At 40.8% G+C, this 20,469-nt stretch overlaps 1 protein-coding gene across 1 annotated transcript in view; it reads right to left on the reverse strand.

Annotated features, from left to right (window-relative positions):
* Window positions 1–209: 209 nt before the first annotated feature.
* The window catches only part of LOC124138164 (xanthine dehydrogenase-like), a 39,248-nt gene continuing 18,988 nt past the window's right edge, over window positions 210–20,469 (reverse strand). Inside the window, exons 19-35 of the mRNA XM_046504694.2 lie at window positions 20,302–20,451; window positions 19,617–19,696; window positions 17,424–17,539; window positions 15,307–15,411; window positions 14,307–14,385; window positions 13,256–13,370; window positions 11,361–11,441; window positions 11,169–11,278; window positions 9,909–10,022; window positions 8,979–9,140; window positions 7,032–7,160; window positions 6,214–6,344; window positions 4,262–4,390; window positions 2,855–2,978; window positions 2,059–2,155; window positions 1,830–1,937; window positions 210–949 (exon numbers count right to left, since the gene is read on the reverse strand). Of these exons, the coding sequence (XP_046360650.2) occupies window positions 876–949; window positions 1,830–1,937; window positions 2,059–2,155; window positions 2,855–2,978; window positions 4,262–4,390; window positions 6,214–6,344; window positions 7,032–7,160; window positions 8,979–9,140; window positions 9,909–10,022; window positions 11,169–11,278; window positions 11,361–11,441; window positions 13,256–13,370; window positions 14,307–14,385; window positions 15,307–15,411; window positions 17,424–17,539; window positions 19,617–19,696; window positions 20,302–20,451 (1,904 nt within the window). The 3' untranslated portion in view covers window positions 210–875. The remainder of the gene's footprint in view (window positions 950–1,829; window positions 1,938–2,058; window positions 2,156–2,854; window positions 2,979–4,261; window positions 4,391–6,213; window positions 6,345–7,031; window positions 7,161–8,978; window positions 9,141–9,908; window positions 10,023–11,168; window positions 11,279–11,360; window positions 11,442–13,255; window positions 13,371–14,306; window positions 14,386–15,306; window positions 15,412–17,423; window positions 17,540–19,616; window positions 19,697–20,301; window positions 20,452–20,469) is intronic.

Raw genomic sequence — 20,469 nt, forward strand, 5'->3', positions numbered from 1 at the left:
ATGCCACGGCATTACAGAAATTGTGTTCATAGTATCTGAATACATCACATATGGCAAGTGTACATGTAACTAAGTCCAAATGCTATCTCAGGTAATAGCGTAGATGGAAGATCCGGCTTCACTGGAGCTGACTATTAATACGACTAGTACTTGTGTGTCCTATGAGCATGGGGTGAGGTGGACTTCTTCCAACCCAGAGTACTCGTGTGTGACACAAATTAGTTTATTTTTTAAAAACAGAACAAAAACCACAGCGTATTTCTGCATGTTGTATTATAATTTATTAAACAAATTTCAAAAGTTCGATTACAAACATTTTAAAATGTGCAAATATGTTTTTCCATAATTTGAAAACAGGATATCATTCACAGATGTATAAATGAACTACCAATCAACCAGTGCAAAAAAAGTCCATAAGCCCATTTTCCACTTTATGATTAAAAAAAATCTGCTCCTCCCAAAAATTGAAAAAGATAAGTTGACGTCAGGTAATACAAACAACCAACATGTTGGATGTTCTAAAAAATTATGCGTTTTGGTTTCCACCTAAAATTATTTGGCTCTTCATTTCAGAGTTTAATATGAATTTTAATCACGGACTGAAAACACATTTGAAACAATATTTGAAACATATATTCTCAATCATAAGTCTCATAAATCGCAAAAAGCAAGGTCTCGTTCTGTTTAGCATCGAGGTTCGTTGGAAAACCATTTCCTATGCCACAACTTGCAAGTGTGGAGCATCGGTTGATTGAAAGCGTCAGTGATCTGTCCATGGCTGTCTGATCTATGTCCCATGGCTGTCTGAACTATGTCCCATGGCTGTCTGATCTATGTCCCATGGCTGTCTGATATAGATCCCATGGTAGACTCATCTAATTCCCATACACCAGATGACTATTGTTAACTTGACATCCTGTCTGTATCCTATCTACTGTTGCAGGACCGTCTGAAATAAACGAATATCTGATTTATTCTGCTTTTAATACTGTTGCTAACAATCAATAGCTTTAAAGCAAAGATAAGGTTTTCTTTCGTCCCAAATTCACAGTGTTCCTGTTTGATGTACACATGTCGTTTGACTGTTATGCCTTCTGTGTCTAACAGTAGGAACTCGTCTGCATATCTGTGACACATCAATCTAGAATTTCGCCATTAAGGTGAGGTGAGGTGAAATTGGGTTTAACGTCGCGTCCAAGATTATTGCACTTATATAGCGACGTGCATGCACGTGTATGTGTTTGTGTGGCTGCTTGTACTAGTCCGGACTGATGCCGATTTATAGTGCTAGCTCACTGAGATACCATGCCGCAGTTTAACATGAATACCCCACTCAGACACAGTATACTGACTCCGAGCCGACCAGTCCTTGTTTTAGCCCCTTAATGCCGAGCGCAAGACAGGGTAACAACAAGTACCATCTTTTAACGTCTTTTTGTATGACGCGGCCCGGGATCGAACCCTGGACCTTCCGCTCTCCGGGCGGACGCTCTACCACAAGACCACGGAGGCGGTCTTCGCCATTAAGAAGTACATTTGCTTTCGATAGTTTCGAAAACTTCCATTTTTAAAAATAATATATTTTAATTGGTTACTCGGGGTCTTTAACATCACGCTGACAATCAAATATCACTTTCAAAAGCCGAAACTTGGTCCTCTTTACTGTATAATATTATGCAATTCTTTACATTTGAACAGGAATACAGCAAAAAATAATCTTCATAAGGTCCTACATGTCAAGGAAACTGGTGTCACTCTTAATGAGTACATTTTCTAAATAATTTAAGGACTTATGCATCTGTAATTAGTAATCAGATAAACAGTCATACCGAGAGGAAAGAAAGTGTCCTGTGAAATATCCTTTCTGGCAGCCTCTATGGCGTGTTTCACAGCAAACAACGCTGACGCAGCCATACACAGGGGCGGCTCACCAACAGCTGGAAGATAACATACACCATACATTCAGAAATCATTAAAAGTGCAAGCTATTCTCGAGTTCACAATGAAGAGCCGGTTGTCATACATATACTTCACTCAAAAAATAGTGGCTGTTATTACCTTTAGCTCTCAGGACTCCGCGTGGGTTGGGAGCATTCTTCAGAAACTGAATGCGGAAGTCGATAGGGATATCCTTTCCCAGTGGGGGCTTATATTCCTGTGCAGGCAGAACATAGCGTGTTAGTCGTAAGTTTGAACACTGTTGTAACATGGACATTTGATGACGAACTTGTCATGGCTAGTTTTTGTTTTGGAATTCGGTTGACACTGAAGCAAGCATTTTAATACACTATACCTCAGTAACTTGCATGATAATAAAAACATCAACATGTACTATTTATATTCATTGTCTATACAGTCCGTCGTCTTAGAAAGTCGGTGGTAAAACAACTCATTTTAGATGTTTTTAAAACACGATTACAATCTACTATTGACAAGTCTGTCATAAACTGAGGGGCACGGGTGGCCCCGTCGTCTAAGGCGCCGCGATTATCCGTTCAGAGTTGCGTCCCTTGGGCACGCCAAAAACCTATGATTGTGGGTTCGAATCCCGGTTCGCCCCAATTTTCTTTCTAGGTTTGTCAGAACCATACCCGTGCTCGTGGGTTTCACCGAAGTGGGAAACTTCTGAGACCTGCATCACTTCGGGCTTTCCTCCCACATTAAGCTGACACGCCGAAATGTAACTGTAATACTATAAACCCAACTCATTCACTTACTGTCATATACCGATCAGTCACTGTGAGTCGAACATATTACCAGAACAGGCAGAAATACACATGTACAACGACTGGCGAATTATACAGAGGCAAATGCCATATGGTAAATTGTTATGTTAATTCTTGAAGTTACGTACCCATGTGCCATCCGTCAGGGCTGTGCCAGTCGTGGGGTCAAAGATCATCTGTTCGGTCATCCAGTAGCCCAAGCCCATCACAAACGCACCCTCGGCTTGTCCAATGTCAATCTCAGGGTTCATGCTGGATACAGTCAAACGTTGCAAAAGTGACTCCGAACACTCACAGTGAAACGGCATACAATAGTAGCCTGTATACCATGTAAACTGATCTAAGTGTTTCTGCTGACTAAATTGTCAAAATGAAATGTGTTCGATAGAACTTAATTGCGTGCATTGTGACCAGCGCCATATTTCCAAAATACGATAACAGCGGGATTGTCTTACCTCTTACCTCTCCCCACAGTCATACAGTGTCCACTCAGTGTTAATGTTATCTCAATCCACACTCACACAATATGACCACCTAGTTGATCGCACCTCTTACCACAGTCATACGAGATGTTCCCTCGCTTGGTCTCACCTCTCACCGCAGTCATACAGGATGTCCAATCCGTTGGTCGTACCTCTTACCACAGTCATACACGATGTTCCCTCTGTTGATCTCACCTCACTTCATGAAAATACAGGATGTCCCCTGTTGACCTCAACTCTCTCCACAGTCATACAGGCGGTCCACTCTGTTGATCTCACCTCTCTCCACAGTCATACAGGATGTCCACTCTGTTGATCTCACCTCTCTCCACAGTCATACAGGATGTCCACTCTGTTGATCTCACCTCTCTCCACAGTCATACAGGATGTCCACTCTGTTGATCTCACCTCTCTCCACAGTCATACAGGATGTCCACTCTGTTGATCTCACCTCTCTCCACAGTCACACAGGATGTCAACTCTGTTGATCTCACCTCTCTCCACAGTCATACAGGATGTCCACTCTGTTGATCTCACCTCTCCCCCTCAGTCATACAGGATGTCCACTCTCTGGATCTCACCTCTCCCCACAGTCATACAGGATGTCCACTCTGTTGATCTCACCTCTCTCCACAGTCATACAGGATGTCCACTCTTTGATCTCACCTCTCTCCACAGTCACACAGGATGTCCACTCTGTTGATCTCACCTCTCTCCACAGTCACACAGGATGTCAACTCTGTTGATCTCACCTCTCTCCACAGTCATACAGGATGTCCACTCTGTTGATCTCACCTCTCTCCACAGTCACACAGGATGTCCACTCTCTGGATCTCACCTCTCCCCACAGCCATACAGGATGTCCACTCTGTTGATCTCACCTCTCTCCACAGTCATACAGGATGTCCACTCTGTTGATCTCACCTCTCTCCACAGTCACACAGGATGTCATCTCTGTTGATCTCACCTCTCCCCACAGTCATACAGGATGTCCACTCTGTTGATCTCACCTCTCCCCACAGTCATACAGGATGTCCACTCTGTTGATCTCACCTCTCCCCACAGTCATACAGGATGTCCACTCTGTTTATCTGGTTCTCCCCGGTCAGAACGTCCACCTCGACCTCCGTGCAGGTTGCACCGTAGATGTTGTATTTAGTACTATCGCCCGTTGGATCAGTGCTGGAGATATGAATATTAATATACATAAGTTTTTTTCATAACGATGTGTTATATTCTCCACCTCAACTCCAAACTGTGGAGATCTCCCTTATAGCCAGGTAATAAGCATGCCCAAACGATCAATCTGTTGATATGCATGATTTACTTGCCCATGGACCCACAAAACCTTTCCAACTTAGGCATGGGGCAGTTTTCTATACAAAGCACAGTCATCATGTATTGTATTAAATTAACATACGGGCATTCCATGACCATTCAGAAAACATTACATGCGATTATGTCGTTATGCTTAAAGCAACATAGTTGGAAGTACCTGTCCCAACAGGTTAATCTCAAAACTAAAAATTTGATTCTGTCATACATCTCTCAAGGAGAATCCAGGCTGCAAGGTGTTCGGCACCCACTTCACACAAGGTGGTCTAATTAAGTGACCAGATATGGATTTTTCTATCGTTGAGTCTAAGTCATTATATCCTGACGTATCCTTACAAAAGGAAAAATGGCTTCCAACACACTGGCAGATGATGCCAAAGATTTGGGGTCTATTTTATCACACACTTCACTTCTCAACCCCTCTCAGCCCCTCAGGGACGGTAGGGTAGCCTCGTGGTTAAGGTTTTTGCTCGTTACGCCTGTTCCGGGTTCGATTCCCCACATGGGTACAATGTGTCAAGCCTATTTCTGGTGTTACTCGCCGTGATATTGCTGGAATATTGCTAAAGGCGCCGTAAAACCATACTCACTCACTCCGCCCTTACAAAAGGAAAAATGGCTTCCATCATAGACAGATGATGCCAAAGATTTGGAGTCTATTGTATCACACACTTCACTTCTCAACCCCTCTCAGTCCCTCAGGGACGGTGGGGTAGCCTCATGGTTAAAGCTTATGCTCGTCACGCCTGTTCCGGGTTCGATTCCCCACATGGGTACAATGTGTCAAGCCCATTTCTGGTGTTACTCGCCGTGATATTGCTAGACTATTGCTAAAATCACTCACTCGCCTCTCCGTCCCAATGACTATTAAATTCTCTCCACTTGCGTCACTCGCAGGGCAAAGAAGGAGAGCTTATGACTTCACGGAGGGAAACATTCTTCGAATACTTAAATATACTGTTTGCTGATCACCACGTCTACTACAAATGTAATAAAGGGGAAAGATCTACATGTATTTTTTTAGCTTTACTTTAAAAAAAATATTTTCGTGCTCTGCTTTCTTTCGCTGATGATATCTAAATAAGGCATTAACCAGAAAACTTGTTCCAAAGCAGTAAATTAACCCCGATCCAAACTTGAATTAGAGGAAAAACTGTATGTGTTTTTCTTATGTGCGGGTGTAATTGATACTCGATACTCGAAAATTAAATTTGGAACCGGCGGCGTTAGATTTCCGGGGTCCACTCCCATTTGTAATTCATTTTACAATGGATGTACACTACCGGGCAAAAGAAAGAATACACTTGAAAATTGGATTTGAAAAAATACAAACGTTATCAGAACGTATCTAGGCCGAAGGTTGTCACTAAAACAACGGAAACTAAGGTCCAAAACATTACTGTGGTACCGTATCAAAATTCTCATTTTAGTTTTAGCCATCGTTAAACATAGATGAATATGTTATAGTGTATGTATACTCCGACAGTGTCTACTATACTAGCAGTGTTTGTGTTACTTTTCACAATGTTTCACTGACAATGTGTGTCTGACGCTGGTTCCATGTGAAGAATCGAACCTGAGGTCTACGGCGTGGCGAATGCGCTATACGAATTATCATACGGGCTACTCCCCCAACCCTTATGGCACAGCAAGTCAAGTATGAACATTACTAGCTCCTGGCTGACAGGTCCATTCTTTCGCTGTAACACTTAGCAACCAGCTGCTGCCAGGTAGGGTTGACCATCTCGGCTTTCACCGGAGCCATCCGGGTCTTCAATTGTTGACAGCACTGGATGACTCCCTTTAACAAGACATTGATACGACATTAACAAGTAGGATGTAAGTAAAAGCGACAAAACCTTTTCCGTAATCATAAGAACTCTCTGCAAAACCAATGAACGATCTCAAATATATCATAAGCATGTGTTTATGAATAACTATCAAATAGTGACGATACCAGGTGTTCGCGAAAAGGTGACTGATCCTGCTCCACCGATGATCACATTGTCGATCAAAGCAGACTGCCATCCTCGAAACCAATGAGTATTTGTTGCAGTCAAGTCCACAATATTAGTATTTAAATTAGCAAATGCGGATCCGGGATTTGGAAAAAAGTGCTTAGGTGAAGATGCACACATTATACTTGGTCGAGGGCGCATTTAACATTTAAGTGCCTAAAAAAAGGGTGAGGGTTCGTACCCCAGGCGCACACAGCCTTGGATTCGCCAATCCTCGAAACCAGGATCGGAACCAAACGCTTCATATCATTTAAAAGATGTTACATTAATAGTGATCAAGATAAGCAGGGTGTCTGGTAATTGACACCTTTAACAAATCAATGGTCCTCTGCTTCCGGGCACAATGAGTTCATTTGGCCCTATATTCCTGATAGTCGTCCAGTTAGTACCGGTAATCAGTCTCTTAACCTGTTCTGACCCGGAATTTTAAAGGAAGTGTCAAAATATAATGCAAGACATGCACAACTTACCAACGCGTTCACGTCGCTGGAGACACTGCCTCCGGTTGCAAATGAGTTTGTGTCGACAAAAGTGGTCATTGGCTTCACGGTGATGATGTCCAGGGGGATACCAAGCTCAAAGGCACAGACTTGCATCATCTAGCACACAATAAGAATTCTTGTCATTTTCGTCTGGGGATGGGCCACGTGTAGAATCTAAACCTGAGCAAAGTTCCTTCTTCTTGGGAATACCCTCATACTACACTTAAAAGCTGTTCAGTAATGATGTCTTTGTCCACCGATGTCTTGGCAAGTTTACCAACACGATTAGTTATCCCAAAATAACAACGCTATCTGGAATGATTTGTGAAATTACATACGTTCGTTTGAAAACCACTACATGTCCCTAATACTGGTGCCTTGAACATGATTGTCGTACATAGTTATTCGCTTACAAACACTACGATAAGCGTAACTATTTCATAAGACGAACAATACCGAACAATAGGACGGAATTTAGAAAATTGTCGGTATTCACACCCATGTGTCGAATCGAACTCGGATCTGTCGGTGAGCCAAGATTTTGACATCTTGGCTAGCTCACGCGCTCTACACCCATCTTATACTGATCTGATTTCACTTGAGAAACATGACAGGTTAACAAAATACAATGATTTGATTTTATTGCTCAGTTTTCTCTTTTGGTAATTGTTGTTTTATTTCATTCATTAAAATCATTACCATCATGATCTAATGGTGTCCTCAACAGTTGTTAAATTGATTAGATTAAAAACAATACAGGAAAGATATAATTATTATTTGTCGTATTGATGTATATGTGTGTAACAATGCATAAAGAATGTGAGGTGAGGTGAGGTGAAATTGGGTTTAACGTCGCGTCCAAGATTATTGCACTTATATAGCGACGTGCATGCACGTGTATGTGTGTGTGTGGCTGCTTGTACTAGTCCGGACTGATGCCGATTTATAGTGCTAGCTCACTGAGATACCATGCCGCAGTTTAACATGAATACCCCACTCAGACACAGTATACTGACTCCGAGCCGACCAGTCCTTGTTTTAGCCCCTTAATGCCGAGCGCCAGACAGGGTAACAACAAGTACAATCTTTTAACGTCTTTTTTGTATGACGCGGCCCGGGATCGAGCCCTGGACCTTCCGCTCTCCGGGCGGACGCTCTACCAGAAGACCACGGAGGCGGTCATAAAGAATGTGAGGTTGATGATTCAGTAATGGTACGTAAGTAAACATATTCGTCTCCAATGTCGCAGATTCCAGATCTGAACATCAGTACACCAATGACCGCGTTGAAGGCGGTGATGACGTTGAAAGACGTAGCCAAAATAAGATCTCCTGGCTCTCAATCAAACCTCGCGAAGACTCCGTAGAGTCTCGGCGGATATCTTCGTAGTTCTGGCACGTTGGCGGTTCTGTGTTCGGCCGTGACAGTCCTATCACGGAAATGCAGCACCGGATGTACATATTTTGGGCGGGTGTAGTGACTCGTGGTAAGCCGGAACGTGGACGGTCATTGGTTGACCCAGAATGTTGAAATTGTACAACGAGACATTGTACTCTGATGACTGAGACTTTCAAGCTAGAACTCGTCCTATGGCGATTTTTCTGTGTCAAGTCAAGTCGTGGCATAGTTACGCTCGTTGAAAATTGCAAATCCATTCAACAAATTTGTAGGCAGATGTCTTCTTTTTAAAGCCAAGTAGGGTCTGTACTTTTTCCATAATTTCGGCGACATGTTTAAAAAGTTTGTGAACAACGCACCCAAAAATAATTCAAAACCGAATGGCTCAATTTCCTATAACAAATACTCGCATCCGTATTTGTAGATGATCTTATTACGTATTTCAGCAATTTTGAAGCCATTTTGGTGAAAGTAACAATACACATTGTAAATGCAATCTATTATACGTTTCTTTTTTTGGAGAGTATATATACCAACCTTTGTGTTGATTCCCTGTCCATTCTCCACACTGCCGATTGATATGGCCACAGAGCCATCGCCGTGGTAGACGGTCAGGTAGACGCTGTAGTTGATTTGGGTGTAGGGGATGTCAAAGCGGAGTGGCACAACTGAAATGCCCTTCTTTTTCCATCTGTTGGCCTGAGTACAAATATAAAGTATTATCGAGTCACGCCAAAGGCCCGGGATCCATACCCCATAAATGTACACTGGAATGATTCCTAGAAAATAACTTAGATGTAAGGCATAGACTGCTTCAGAGAAGTGAAGGTCGGTCGGGTAGACTTGTGATTAAAGCGTTCCAAATACCTGGGTTCGATTCCCGACATGGGTACAATGTGTGAAACCCATTTCTGGTGTCCCCCGCCGTGATATTGCTGAATATTGCTCAAAACGGCGTAAAACCACATTCACTTACACAGAGAAGTTAATTTAAACCACGCATGGCATAATTTGTTTTCTCTTTCACTGTTGAATGAAGAACTGGTGACTTCCTTTTTATGTTATTTTATCTGAAGTTGAATGAATACCTATAAAGACTACAGATGTACTTCCATTTGCAAATAAACTGAAGCGCAAAAGAGAGTACACACCCATGTTTGATGGCGGCAAAAATGAAACCATCAAGAAATGAATATTCGATTGGGATGTACTTGATATTTGGGTATACCTTAAATTTGCAATGTTTCGGTGACTTGGTTCAGACAAGTACTGTCTCCATGAAATCCAGTTTTTAGGTGTGTACTTTCTATTGCCCGGCATTATACTTGCAAAATTAGAATAAGCCCCTTCGCCTTTCTGGTCACATATTATCAGCTGACAGGTAGGCATAGTTTGTTCTACTGTAAACAGGTCTAAGATTGCAACTGAAGAATTCGTCGTTAATTTCCAAGACAGCAATTACAGTACCTGGTTGAATGCTGCCACCTGTTGTTTCCTAGTCTGGACATCGGCTGACGTCTCCAGTTGAGCAACCATGTCTTTGATGTTGCAATACTTCAGAAACATTCCGGCGGCTGTTGTCTAAAATCAGATTCATATGGTTATTACGCGTCAGCACTAGATGTACTGGGGTTATGTGAAGACCTGGACAAACGGAAACGTCCATGAAACGTTCAATCCAACCCAGTATTAAACTGCACATAGTCGCAGCCATAACTGATCAAATTGTAATTGCATTTATGTTGCAGCTTGAGCCAGAACACTTTAAGCACTTTCAAGGGACCACAAGCAGTCATCCATGTAATGTTACAGTTTCAATTGACTTACGGCTATGAGATGTCAAAACGTTAAAAGTTACAAAACACGGAGAAAGACGGTTGGACAACGAACGTCTGACCATTATATTTACTCATATTGGTTTGATATAATATATTTTGTTGCAGAATTAGCTCATGATTAACCATATGATTTCAACAGGTCAATGCATGTATTATTGACCTTACGATGTATTCATATTGAAAATTTACAAGGTAACAAAAAAACCCCGATTTATTGGATATCCTAGGGAATCATTGGATTACAGAAATGAATTAATTGTTTAGGTAAATTTGCAGAAAAATATGGCCATTCATCCTGCAAGTTTTCCGTTAATAAACAGAGCTACTACGTCATGGGATATCATGGGATATTATTGGGTGCAAATGTATGGAGACGGTTTGTACGTTTTGCAAACTACAAGAGCAAGATTAACTCCTCTTTCAGCTTAAGAGAACAGAACCTGTAGTTGCAATGAGGCTGTATCACACGGCTTCTGATTACTTTCAAAATATATACACAATAATCAGTACATGTAATGGCCGTCATAGTATGATGGGCAATTGTATACAATATATACGTTTATAACGAACACGCTTATAACGAACTGACGGATATTAAGAACTTTATTTTTGGTCCCGGCCATTTGCAGTATAGTTGTTGTATATATGCTTATAACGAACTACGGTTCTAACGAACTGAAATGAGTGGTCCATTTGAGTTCGTTATAACCGTAGTTTACTGTATCTAGACAGCGACTTCGGAGGAGTTAAATGTTTCCATGATCTTTTCGCAATTATTGGAGAGTTTTCGAAAGGAACGACCCAAAACGACTACGGCATTGCTTCCTGGGGACAATGTTCCAATCAAAACATCAATACATCACAAGAGTGCTTGTCTGCAATTACTCACTTGGCCTTTGTTGAACAGGTTGAGTTTCCGGAACTCCAGTGGGTCTTTGTTCAGGACTTTGGCGACGTGTTCCATCATCGACTCCATGATGAAGTTGGCGGGGCACGACCCTGGTAGGAAATTATTAATATTATTCAGGTAAAAGTTTAACCGTTTTAGAATGTCTTGTTTGGTGCTAGTTTTATATCTTACCTGGTGATCGGCAAGCGGTGTTAACTGCGGTATTTGTCTTCAAGAGAACACCTTTGAAGTCCCACGTGGGGCAGTAGTAGGCTGGCAAAACAAACAATTAATATCATAACCAACACTGATTATGTTTGTTTCTTTTGATTGTGTGTTATTTAACGCCGCATTCACCAATATTGCAGCTACATGACGGCGGTCTGTAAATAACCGAGTCTGGACCAGACAATCCAGTGATTGACATCATGAGAATCGATCCACACCATTGGGATACGATGACATGCATCAACCAAGTCAGTGAGCCTGACCACCCTATCCCGTTAGTCGCCTCTTACGCCTTATACGGTAAGCATGGGTTGCTGAAGACCTATTCTATCCCGGATCTATCACGGGTCCATTGATTATGTGTTGTATTATATATTGTTGTATGATAGTCAGTAGCCATATCCACAGACCAACCTAGCAAACGTACATTAGTATCAGTGAAAAAGTGCGAGATTGTGGTGTGTAATTATAACGCCACTTTGAACAGTATTTCAGCTGTATCACGACGCTTAATTGTAGACAGTCTAGTATTACTCTGGACATGCAAGTCACACCAACGATACTCCATCATGACAGCCAATCTATGAAACTGTCGCCGGATATAGTACGTACATATATTATTCCTCTCACGTACGCTTCTTCTCGAAGTCTTACTTCTGGTCGTCATTCCAGTTGTATCTCAAGCGCATACCTGGGTGTGACGTGGTCACTTTCAAATGCCACTTGTTGTCACTCCCACAGCGATAATGACATTTTTCCTCCAACCTCTGACATCATTTAATATTGATGCCTTATATATCTTTTACAGAACATAAATATAGAATACTAAACGAGCTCCCGTGTAATACCAATTTTATGAAACGAGTGAATAGTTGTGGTATCTGACGAGCGAAAGCGAGTCAGATACCACAACTATTCACGACTTTCATAAAATTGGTTTTACACGGGAGCGAGTTTAGTATTTTATTTATTACTTGCAATTTATAACGTTTTTTTAATTATACTGTTGAGTATGAATAGGCTGACACCTACATGATCCACGACATAGTCCAATTGAGTTTAACAGAATAATACTTCAAACACGTCAAAAGTTGAAACGTATGAATTTCATACCATGCAACGGGTCTACCTTTAGAATTCACAAAATTATCGTAGGGCTAAGACTTTCGCATCTCTTTAACTTAGACCAACGACTGTCGTTGCGCTACAATACGATCGCCTTGTGGAACGGGCCTTGCACCTCAAAGTTTTCAATAACGTCACAATACCCGATGACGCAATTTGTGGAATTTTGATGCAAGATCCATCGGCGAAACAATGCCATGTGACGTCAGCCTAGCAACAAGGTTGCTGGGGTCATCGAGTGTGCATAAGCTCCTCTCAGTGATCTATCAACTCCACACGCAATGTCGTTGAATAAGCCAAGAGATGTTGAGAGCTTTCAATATTTGTTCGTGAAACGTGTTCCGAGAGTACATAAGCACGCGTTTTGGTATTACACAATGTGTAATAAAGCTATATGTTTATTAAACGGGTGATCTCTTCACGGGCAAGTAATAAACCGTAATATACATCATCACCGCCTCAGTCAACATTATTTCATCGTCGGCCAAGGCCCGCGACACAACCAAACAGCGAGTGTTGCTTTTCTATTAGAAGCATTATGCACAACGAGGGAGAATGCCGAACTGGCCCATGTGTCCAACGAATACAGTCATTTTCAGGCCATATGTTATTTCAAGAAGTTTGATGAATGCCAAACATGAATTAATATTTTTTTCAAATATATCATTTATTCTAACTGATTCAAGTTATTGAAATGCAAAGAATTAATGTAATAAGCCACATTATATTATTACCATTGTCCATGCATGGGCCGAATGCTATGAAAGCATTATCATTGGGGGACACTCCACAGTCGGCGTTCGCAGTCAGCTTGATTCCATTCAGTTTCCCGTCATTGTTGACGCCCACCTGAAACAGGTGAGTCATGTCATGAATGTGCTACGGATATATATGTCATGTTGTGGTTACTAGAGCTATTGTGTCTTAAGTTGTCGTACAAGGTGTCATATTAGGTTAGCAGAAAAATATTGGACGAGGCGTATTTTTATCACTAAAGTCACAAAAGTGATTTGATTCATATCAATGTCCTTCCATGCCCATCAATTAATGGTATAAACACACAAAACAGTGTCGAATAACGTATGTCTGTACCAGAATGTTCATATGAAATATGTGAAGTGGGTGAAATCCAAGATGGCTGTTATTGACGGTATACGCTCTCATATTATGTCAGTAGCAACCATCTTGGATTATTACTGACGGTATACGGGCTCATATAGGGTCAGTAGTTCTGCTCTCTGATTGGTCAGTCTCACTTTGAGGCAATATTAATAATACTATTCCAGTAGCATATATAAAACATCTGATGATATTCTGTGTGTGCATCTCTCAAAATCTCAAAGTTTCATGAAGACATGACAGATTTACAGCTGATTGACAGTTGGTATACAGCTGTAATCCCTACTTGGGGACATCTTCGTTTCTGGGAACAGCTTCAGCCGCATTTTATGATTGGAAACTGGAGACCATGAAATAGACTACTCAAAAGAACATGGCATGACAGATTAACTATGGTAACATGAAAGAATCTGGAGTCCTTAACTTGTTTTGAGTAGTATATATTCACAATGAGCATCAAGTAGATGAGGATACAGGAGACATTTTTCAAAATTATTTACTACATTAAATCATTACGAGTTGACAATAATAGAGAAATGCATTCGCTTGCTTCAGACTGACTACACCAACTAATGTAATAATCGTGATACGTTATACCAACTTTAGAATTGGAAGATGCATATTTACATTATTCTGTCCAAGAAATAAGTTGAGAAGGAGTCTTACTGTGTAATCCGCCAAATAGGGAAACCGTTTCCCTATGGTCTTCATGTTGGTATGGAAGTTCATCGCCAGGCGGACGGGTCTGATATATGAATTTATGTATTAAATTTTGTATAATGCGTCAAAGAATAGATCAGGTGGTTTCAAAATAGGCTTATAGTCTTTCATTTCAGCATCTGTGCACAGTTAAACTCATAACAGCGTTTGAAAGGAAGACGTGTGGGTTTTGGTGTCAGTTCACTACGTCAATGGGGTCACCAACATTGGGACATCAGTACTGGGACACCGTCACTGGGACATCTGGGACACCACCACTAGGACACCATCACTAGAGGACAACCACTTGGACACCATGACTGGGACACCAACACTGGGAAATCTGAGACACCAAAACTAGGACACCATCACTAGAGCACCACCATTAGGACACCGTCACTAGGACATCTGGGACACCACCACTAGGACACCATCACTAGAGGACAACCACTTGGACACCATCACTGGGACACCAACACTGGGAAATCTGAGACACCAAAACTAGGACACCATCACTAGAGCACCACCATTAGGACACCGTCACTAAGACATCTGGGACACCACCACTAGGACACCATCACTAGGGCACCACCACTAGGACACCGTCACTGGGACACCAAAGTCAAGACTAAAACGAGACACATCTACGCAAGGATTCCGCCAAGAGGGATACCAGTAATACCCCACGAATAAACTCCACACAATGTCCCAATTGCATCAAACATAGAACCTTCAGTTGGGATAGTGTTTACACAACAAATCTCTCCTTCCAAGCTATGAAAGGAGTGAACAGAAACCATGATTCCTCTTATATTAGTGCCGAATAATATTTCCTAAAATTGATTTGTTTGGTTTGCATGGGCTTTTCCTTTGATTTCTTTGGAATGTGTAATCGGGCAAATATTTGACATTTTTTGGAATAGAATTTGAACTTTCATAATTCTAGGTAGACTCAGATGTTGCCTACCTTCTCAGGATGTGTGTGGCGAGGGCTGCAGCACAGGCGGGTAAGGCGGCGCGGGTAATTTTAGCTCCGTAAGATCCCCCGAGACGAGGGACTGTCACGTTGACACTGAAACACGACATAAGAAGATAAATCATGTACCAAAATAAGGAGGTGCGTCCTCCTTTGATCATTCAATATAATGTGATGGCTTTGATGCAAATTTGATTTACTATTGTAGAATCCATGGCACATATGTCTCATTGTCGAGAACCCACAAAGAAGGTATAATATATTTGAAAGTTTATTTGAAGACAGTTAGTTAAAAAGGGATGAATAAATTGCGCCAGTGTTAACTCCCTGTTAGCATTATTCCAGCAAGTATGGCCACGATTCGGACAACGATCGTGTGTTTTTTTTAATCTATTCCAACCTACAACTTGTCGAGCGTTTTTAGAATACAAGCCCTCCTATCTATTTGAATAAAGAGAAGCATCATCAGAATGAATGTAAGCAATAACGTGTGTATGGCTACCAAGTGCGAAATAACTGTTTTAAATGCGATATAAATGCAGTAACTATCGTAACAGCGCTTCGCATGGGACCACTACACAGCCGCTATTGGAGCAGAAAGCATCGGCAAACGAACACATTCGGTCATATCCGGTAAATTCCGCATTTCGCGGAACTATACTTACTGTCGCCAGGGCACGAAACATAGCTGACATGGTGGAGAAGAGAAACGTGGAAGTGTTTTTACCAACGCTTGTTTCCAGGGAATGTAATAGTAATTAAGAAGTTAATGCGTTTCGAATGAAAATTATGATTCCCCTTCGATAAAGATTATTCATTTTCAGCCAGAATGTATTTTGTATGCATTATAGGTGTATTTTGATGGGAGTCGGATGAGCTTATCGGTAATAGAGCTAGATAAATTACCATAATTTCACTCACTGTTTACGTCTTAGAGCTAGATCTAGTATTTGTCCAAAAAATATGTCAGACATCTTCAGAGTATTCGGAGACCATACATAACTGCTGTCCATTTATTTGCGATAACTGATACCAGAAAGCACTTATTCCACTTAAGATAACAAATTGTGATGCATATGAACACTGGTTACACAGTGGATTGTATGCTTATTGTCAAGACTTCGAGTCAGACTAACCAAAAGAAATCTCTTCGCTTGTCGCTTATTTCTTTATCGTCGCTATTTCTCGCAAGATGTTTTCTTTCCGGATAAGGTGTTGTCTCTTGTCTACGAACGGCTTTTGGCGGATACAGCCGAAGTTAGTCCGCTGCAGTCGACCGACTTTCCCATGACGGCAGTGTACGTATTCCCCAACCGACGGCTGTCAAATCTACGGAAGCCTTTTAGGGCTATTTAAAAAAAAAAAAATCGATCCTAAGTTGAAATTTCAAGATACTAAGTTGAAATGTCAAGATAATAAGTTGAAATTTCAAGATAGTATCTTGTGTTCCAAGAAAGTATCTTGAAATTTCAACTTAGTATCTTGAAATTTCAACTTCTTGAAATAGAAGTATCGTATCTTGAAATTTCAACTTATTATCTTGAAATTTCAACTTAGTTTCTTGAAATTTCAACTTAGTTTCTTGAAATTTCAACTAAGTATCTTGAAATTTCATGATAGTATCGAAAAAAATAAAAAAACCACATGGCCTTAAAAGGCTTCCGTACAAATCCTAAAGTGTTTATATACGTTCGCAAAGTAAATGCATTCGGTTCCAGTGAGGAAACAATGGTACCTATACGCCTTCATTTTAGAAGCATGCAACGATTTTTTATTCATGGAGATAGAGGGCCTGGAATATCACTACTTTTACTAATGTGTTTCGAACGCCTTGAACCAGTTTCAAACTCGTTTTATTTCACACAACAGACATGTCGTTTCAGCATGAAACAGTTAATTGTTGTTTTCGATAGTAATGAGCCGTCATCATATAACTGAGGTTATCAAACATTAACTGGATGTTATGTGTCATTTTTATACAGTATACATTTGATTTGATAAAACATTTTGTTACATCTGTTGTGATGTTTTACATTTATTCGAAATTCATTATGCACTGTTTACAACACATGTGTATTCATGAATGTTGTCCTTTAACAAACATTTACCGGCTCTCAGGGATGTTGAGGAGCTTGGCAACAACAATTTGTTCCATATCCGACCACTGTGTTGACGAGAGAAGACTCACGCCCACCCCGTCCTCTGCTGGGTAGCAGATGCTCACCTGTGAAATAAAGATAACTATCATCTATTCAAGCTGTTGAATACTTAAGAATTTAAAGAAAAATGCAATTTATAAAAGAAATTAAAGTTAAATATCCGTATTAACCAAACATGGACAGAGAACTCGTTGACACACAAAAACAGCACATTTTTCGTACCTCTGTTAAACCTATGACCATACGTTTTTGATATAATTATTTTGGATGTTTTCGGCAAAAACATTCTGTAAATCAAAACGTAAGGTTTAGCACACAGGAAGTAGCGCTGAAAATTGATATATCATTGTATTCATCTGACAGGATAAACTGAGGTAAGAGCATCGATGGACTTGAAACCTATATGAAATATACCATCTGGTGGTTAAATGTCTGTAAACTGACCAAAATGATTTTCTATTTGAAACAACGATGGACTATTTTCACTGATTACTTGTCTCTAAATGTTGCCCCAAAAAGGAAGCTATAGGTATCATTATACATCGATCAGCCGGATGGTATCATGGTTCACTATATAATTACCCCTGAATACTACAGATTCTGAAAGAAGGCCTAATGGTTTCAGGGAGCCCATATGAACTACCACAAATGACAGAGGACCACAACACAAGCGGTTTATCCACTCGGGAAAGGTGATGAATCCGACATTAATAACTTGAAGTGTGCTCTCTCTCTGTGTAAACTAAATCACACATCTAAAGGTGCCAACTTCATTCTCCACGCTGACAACTAAATGATCACATTTGCCAACATGTAGCCTGCAACCTCGGGGTATCGCGGTACTTGTCATGTACGCCAAACGGAACAAAATGCACTCACTTACCTTTATGTTTATTCGTGTTCTCTGTATCAGATGTCATTCATGTTATCAAACAATGCATATTTTACTGATAAAAGTTGTTTGACAAGGGAGAGAACTCCATCGTATCGCGGTACAGAGAAAAGTTGTTTATGGAGGTCCGAATTGGACAAAAAGAGGACATAATTCTACCAACCACTTGGTATGATCATGCCAGACATCAGTGATTTGTCCTGACAAGTGCAAAGACAGCACAAGTAAAATTCTAAATGTGTTATCAGCAATAGGTATTCAATGCATATTTGCCGAAAAGTAAGAGAAAAATATTTTTATAAGTCAACATCAAAATATCAGAAATGATATTTTAAGATTGTTTAAAAAAAATTGGATGACAATAATTTGTCACAAAATGGAAAAATGTTAAAAGTCAACAATAAATATATAAAAAGCACTCCTAGTATGCCCAAAGTATGTATTTATCTTTTGGTTACTAGTGAAGAACGAATTTCTAAGTTTGGCATTATGGCCCTTATGATCTCCCAATAGATTCTGGGCACAGAGCGGGAAAAAATGTGCGGACTACGTAACTTACGTTACCTCGTTAGTCGCCATGAATATGCAGATGATCTAGTTCAGGTCGATAGAGAAAGTTTACTTGGGGAACTGCGGGTTATATCGTTGGCCATTGATAGATGGGGGTAAGGCAATATTACAACAGATGCAAGAAGTAAGTATCAACGCATTAATAACTCCTCACTTACAGCAGACGGAACATTCCGAGGAAATTGAAATTGTTTACGAAGTGAGCACTTCCTGGTTACTGATTTGCATTAATAGACAGCCGCTAAGAGGCGTGTCCCGCGTGAACTATCGGAAATCACAAATGCCGCGATACGATGAATGCCGTGGTACCATGGGGTCCGAGTATACAATCTGGGACACCTTGCAGCTAGTGACCACTGCTTCTGCGACTTTCAACAATGGGACTCTAAATCATAAATATAGTTGTATATTGGATTATATAAATTGTGTCGCTTGGATTGTGTTTTGATGGCTGAGAGACGAATCTCTGGTTATATTGTATTATGTGATTTGTATATACTCTATGTGAAGACACTCTACCAAACATGTAAAAAACTTTCTCCACTATGTCGATGTCTTGAGACAACCCCTGCCGTCTACTATTGTCTAAGTATTAAGCATGCCTGGCTGCACCAGTAGTCCAGAACAAAAGGTGCAGGCACTGTATAATCCGTATGGATTATATGCAAACAGCTTCTCACCTGTGTCTCCATATGGAAATGGTACTGATGCCCCATTTGGATCCGGCCGGTGATTTGATGGTCCGAGCCAGCTATTGCAGCTGCAAAATAATAGTTCTCATAACAGATATAGCTTATAACACAGTATGAGTTGATGCTGAGTTCAATTGAAGTTAAAACAATGCTGTTATGCAAATTAACGTTCATGAATGATATCATGTCGATTTGGCACCATGGCGTGGACAAGAATTGGCTTTAAGGATTCTGTATTCGTTGAGAATGAACTCTGCCGTCCAGCTTCCGTTGCCATATTTATATAGCAAGTTTAATCGGTTTGTTTAATTACAGGGGGCACGGGTGGCCCAGTCGTCTAAGGCGCCGCGATTTGCTTTGCAGAGTTGCGTCCCTTGGGCACGCCAGAAACCTATGATTGTTGGTTCGAATCCCGGTTCGCCCCGATTATGTTTCTAGGTTTGTCAGCACCATACCCGTGCTCGTGGGTTTAACCGAAGTGGTAAACGTCTGAAACCTGCATCACTTCGGGCTTTCCTCCCACATTAAGCTGACACGCCGTGATATAACTGGAATACTGTTAAAAGCGGCTCTAAACCCAACTCACTCACTCACTCATTGTTTAATTACATATAAGATGTTCTTTGATAACATGTTTACATGACGTACTGTTTATGTCAGAATATACGGTTACCTGCAGCATCTCCAACTTTGATTCCTTTGACAACATTTGGAAATACTGACTTCTTCTGAATGGCATCTTCCATTGTAATGATGGGAGGCTGGACGTTCTTGTAGGTAACTTTCACCATGCTGGCTGCTGTGTCCGCTGATAGTTTGTCCACTGGAACAAGAGAACCAT

Source organism: Haliotis rufescens, unplaced genomic scaffold (genome assembly GCF_023055435.1).
Source record: "Haliotis rufescens isolate VD_foot unplaced genomic scaffold, xgHalRufe1.0.p SCAF_6, whole genome shotgun sequence".
NCBI lineage: Eukaryota > Metazoa > Mollusca > Gastropoda > Lepetellida > Haliotidae > Haliotis > Haliotis rufescens.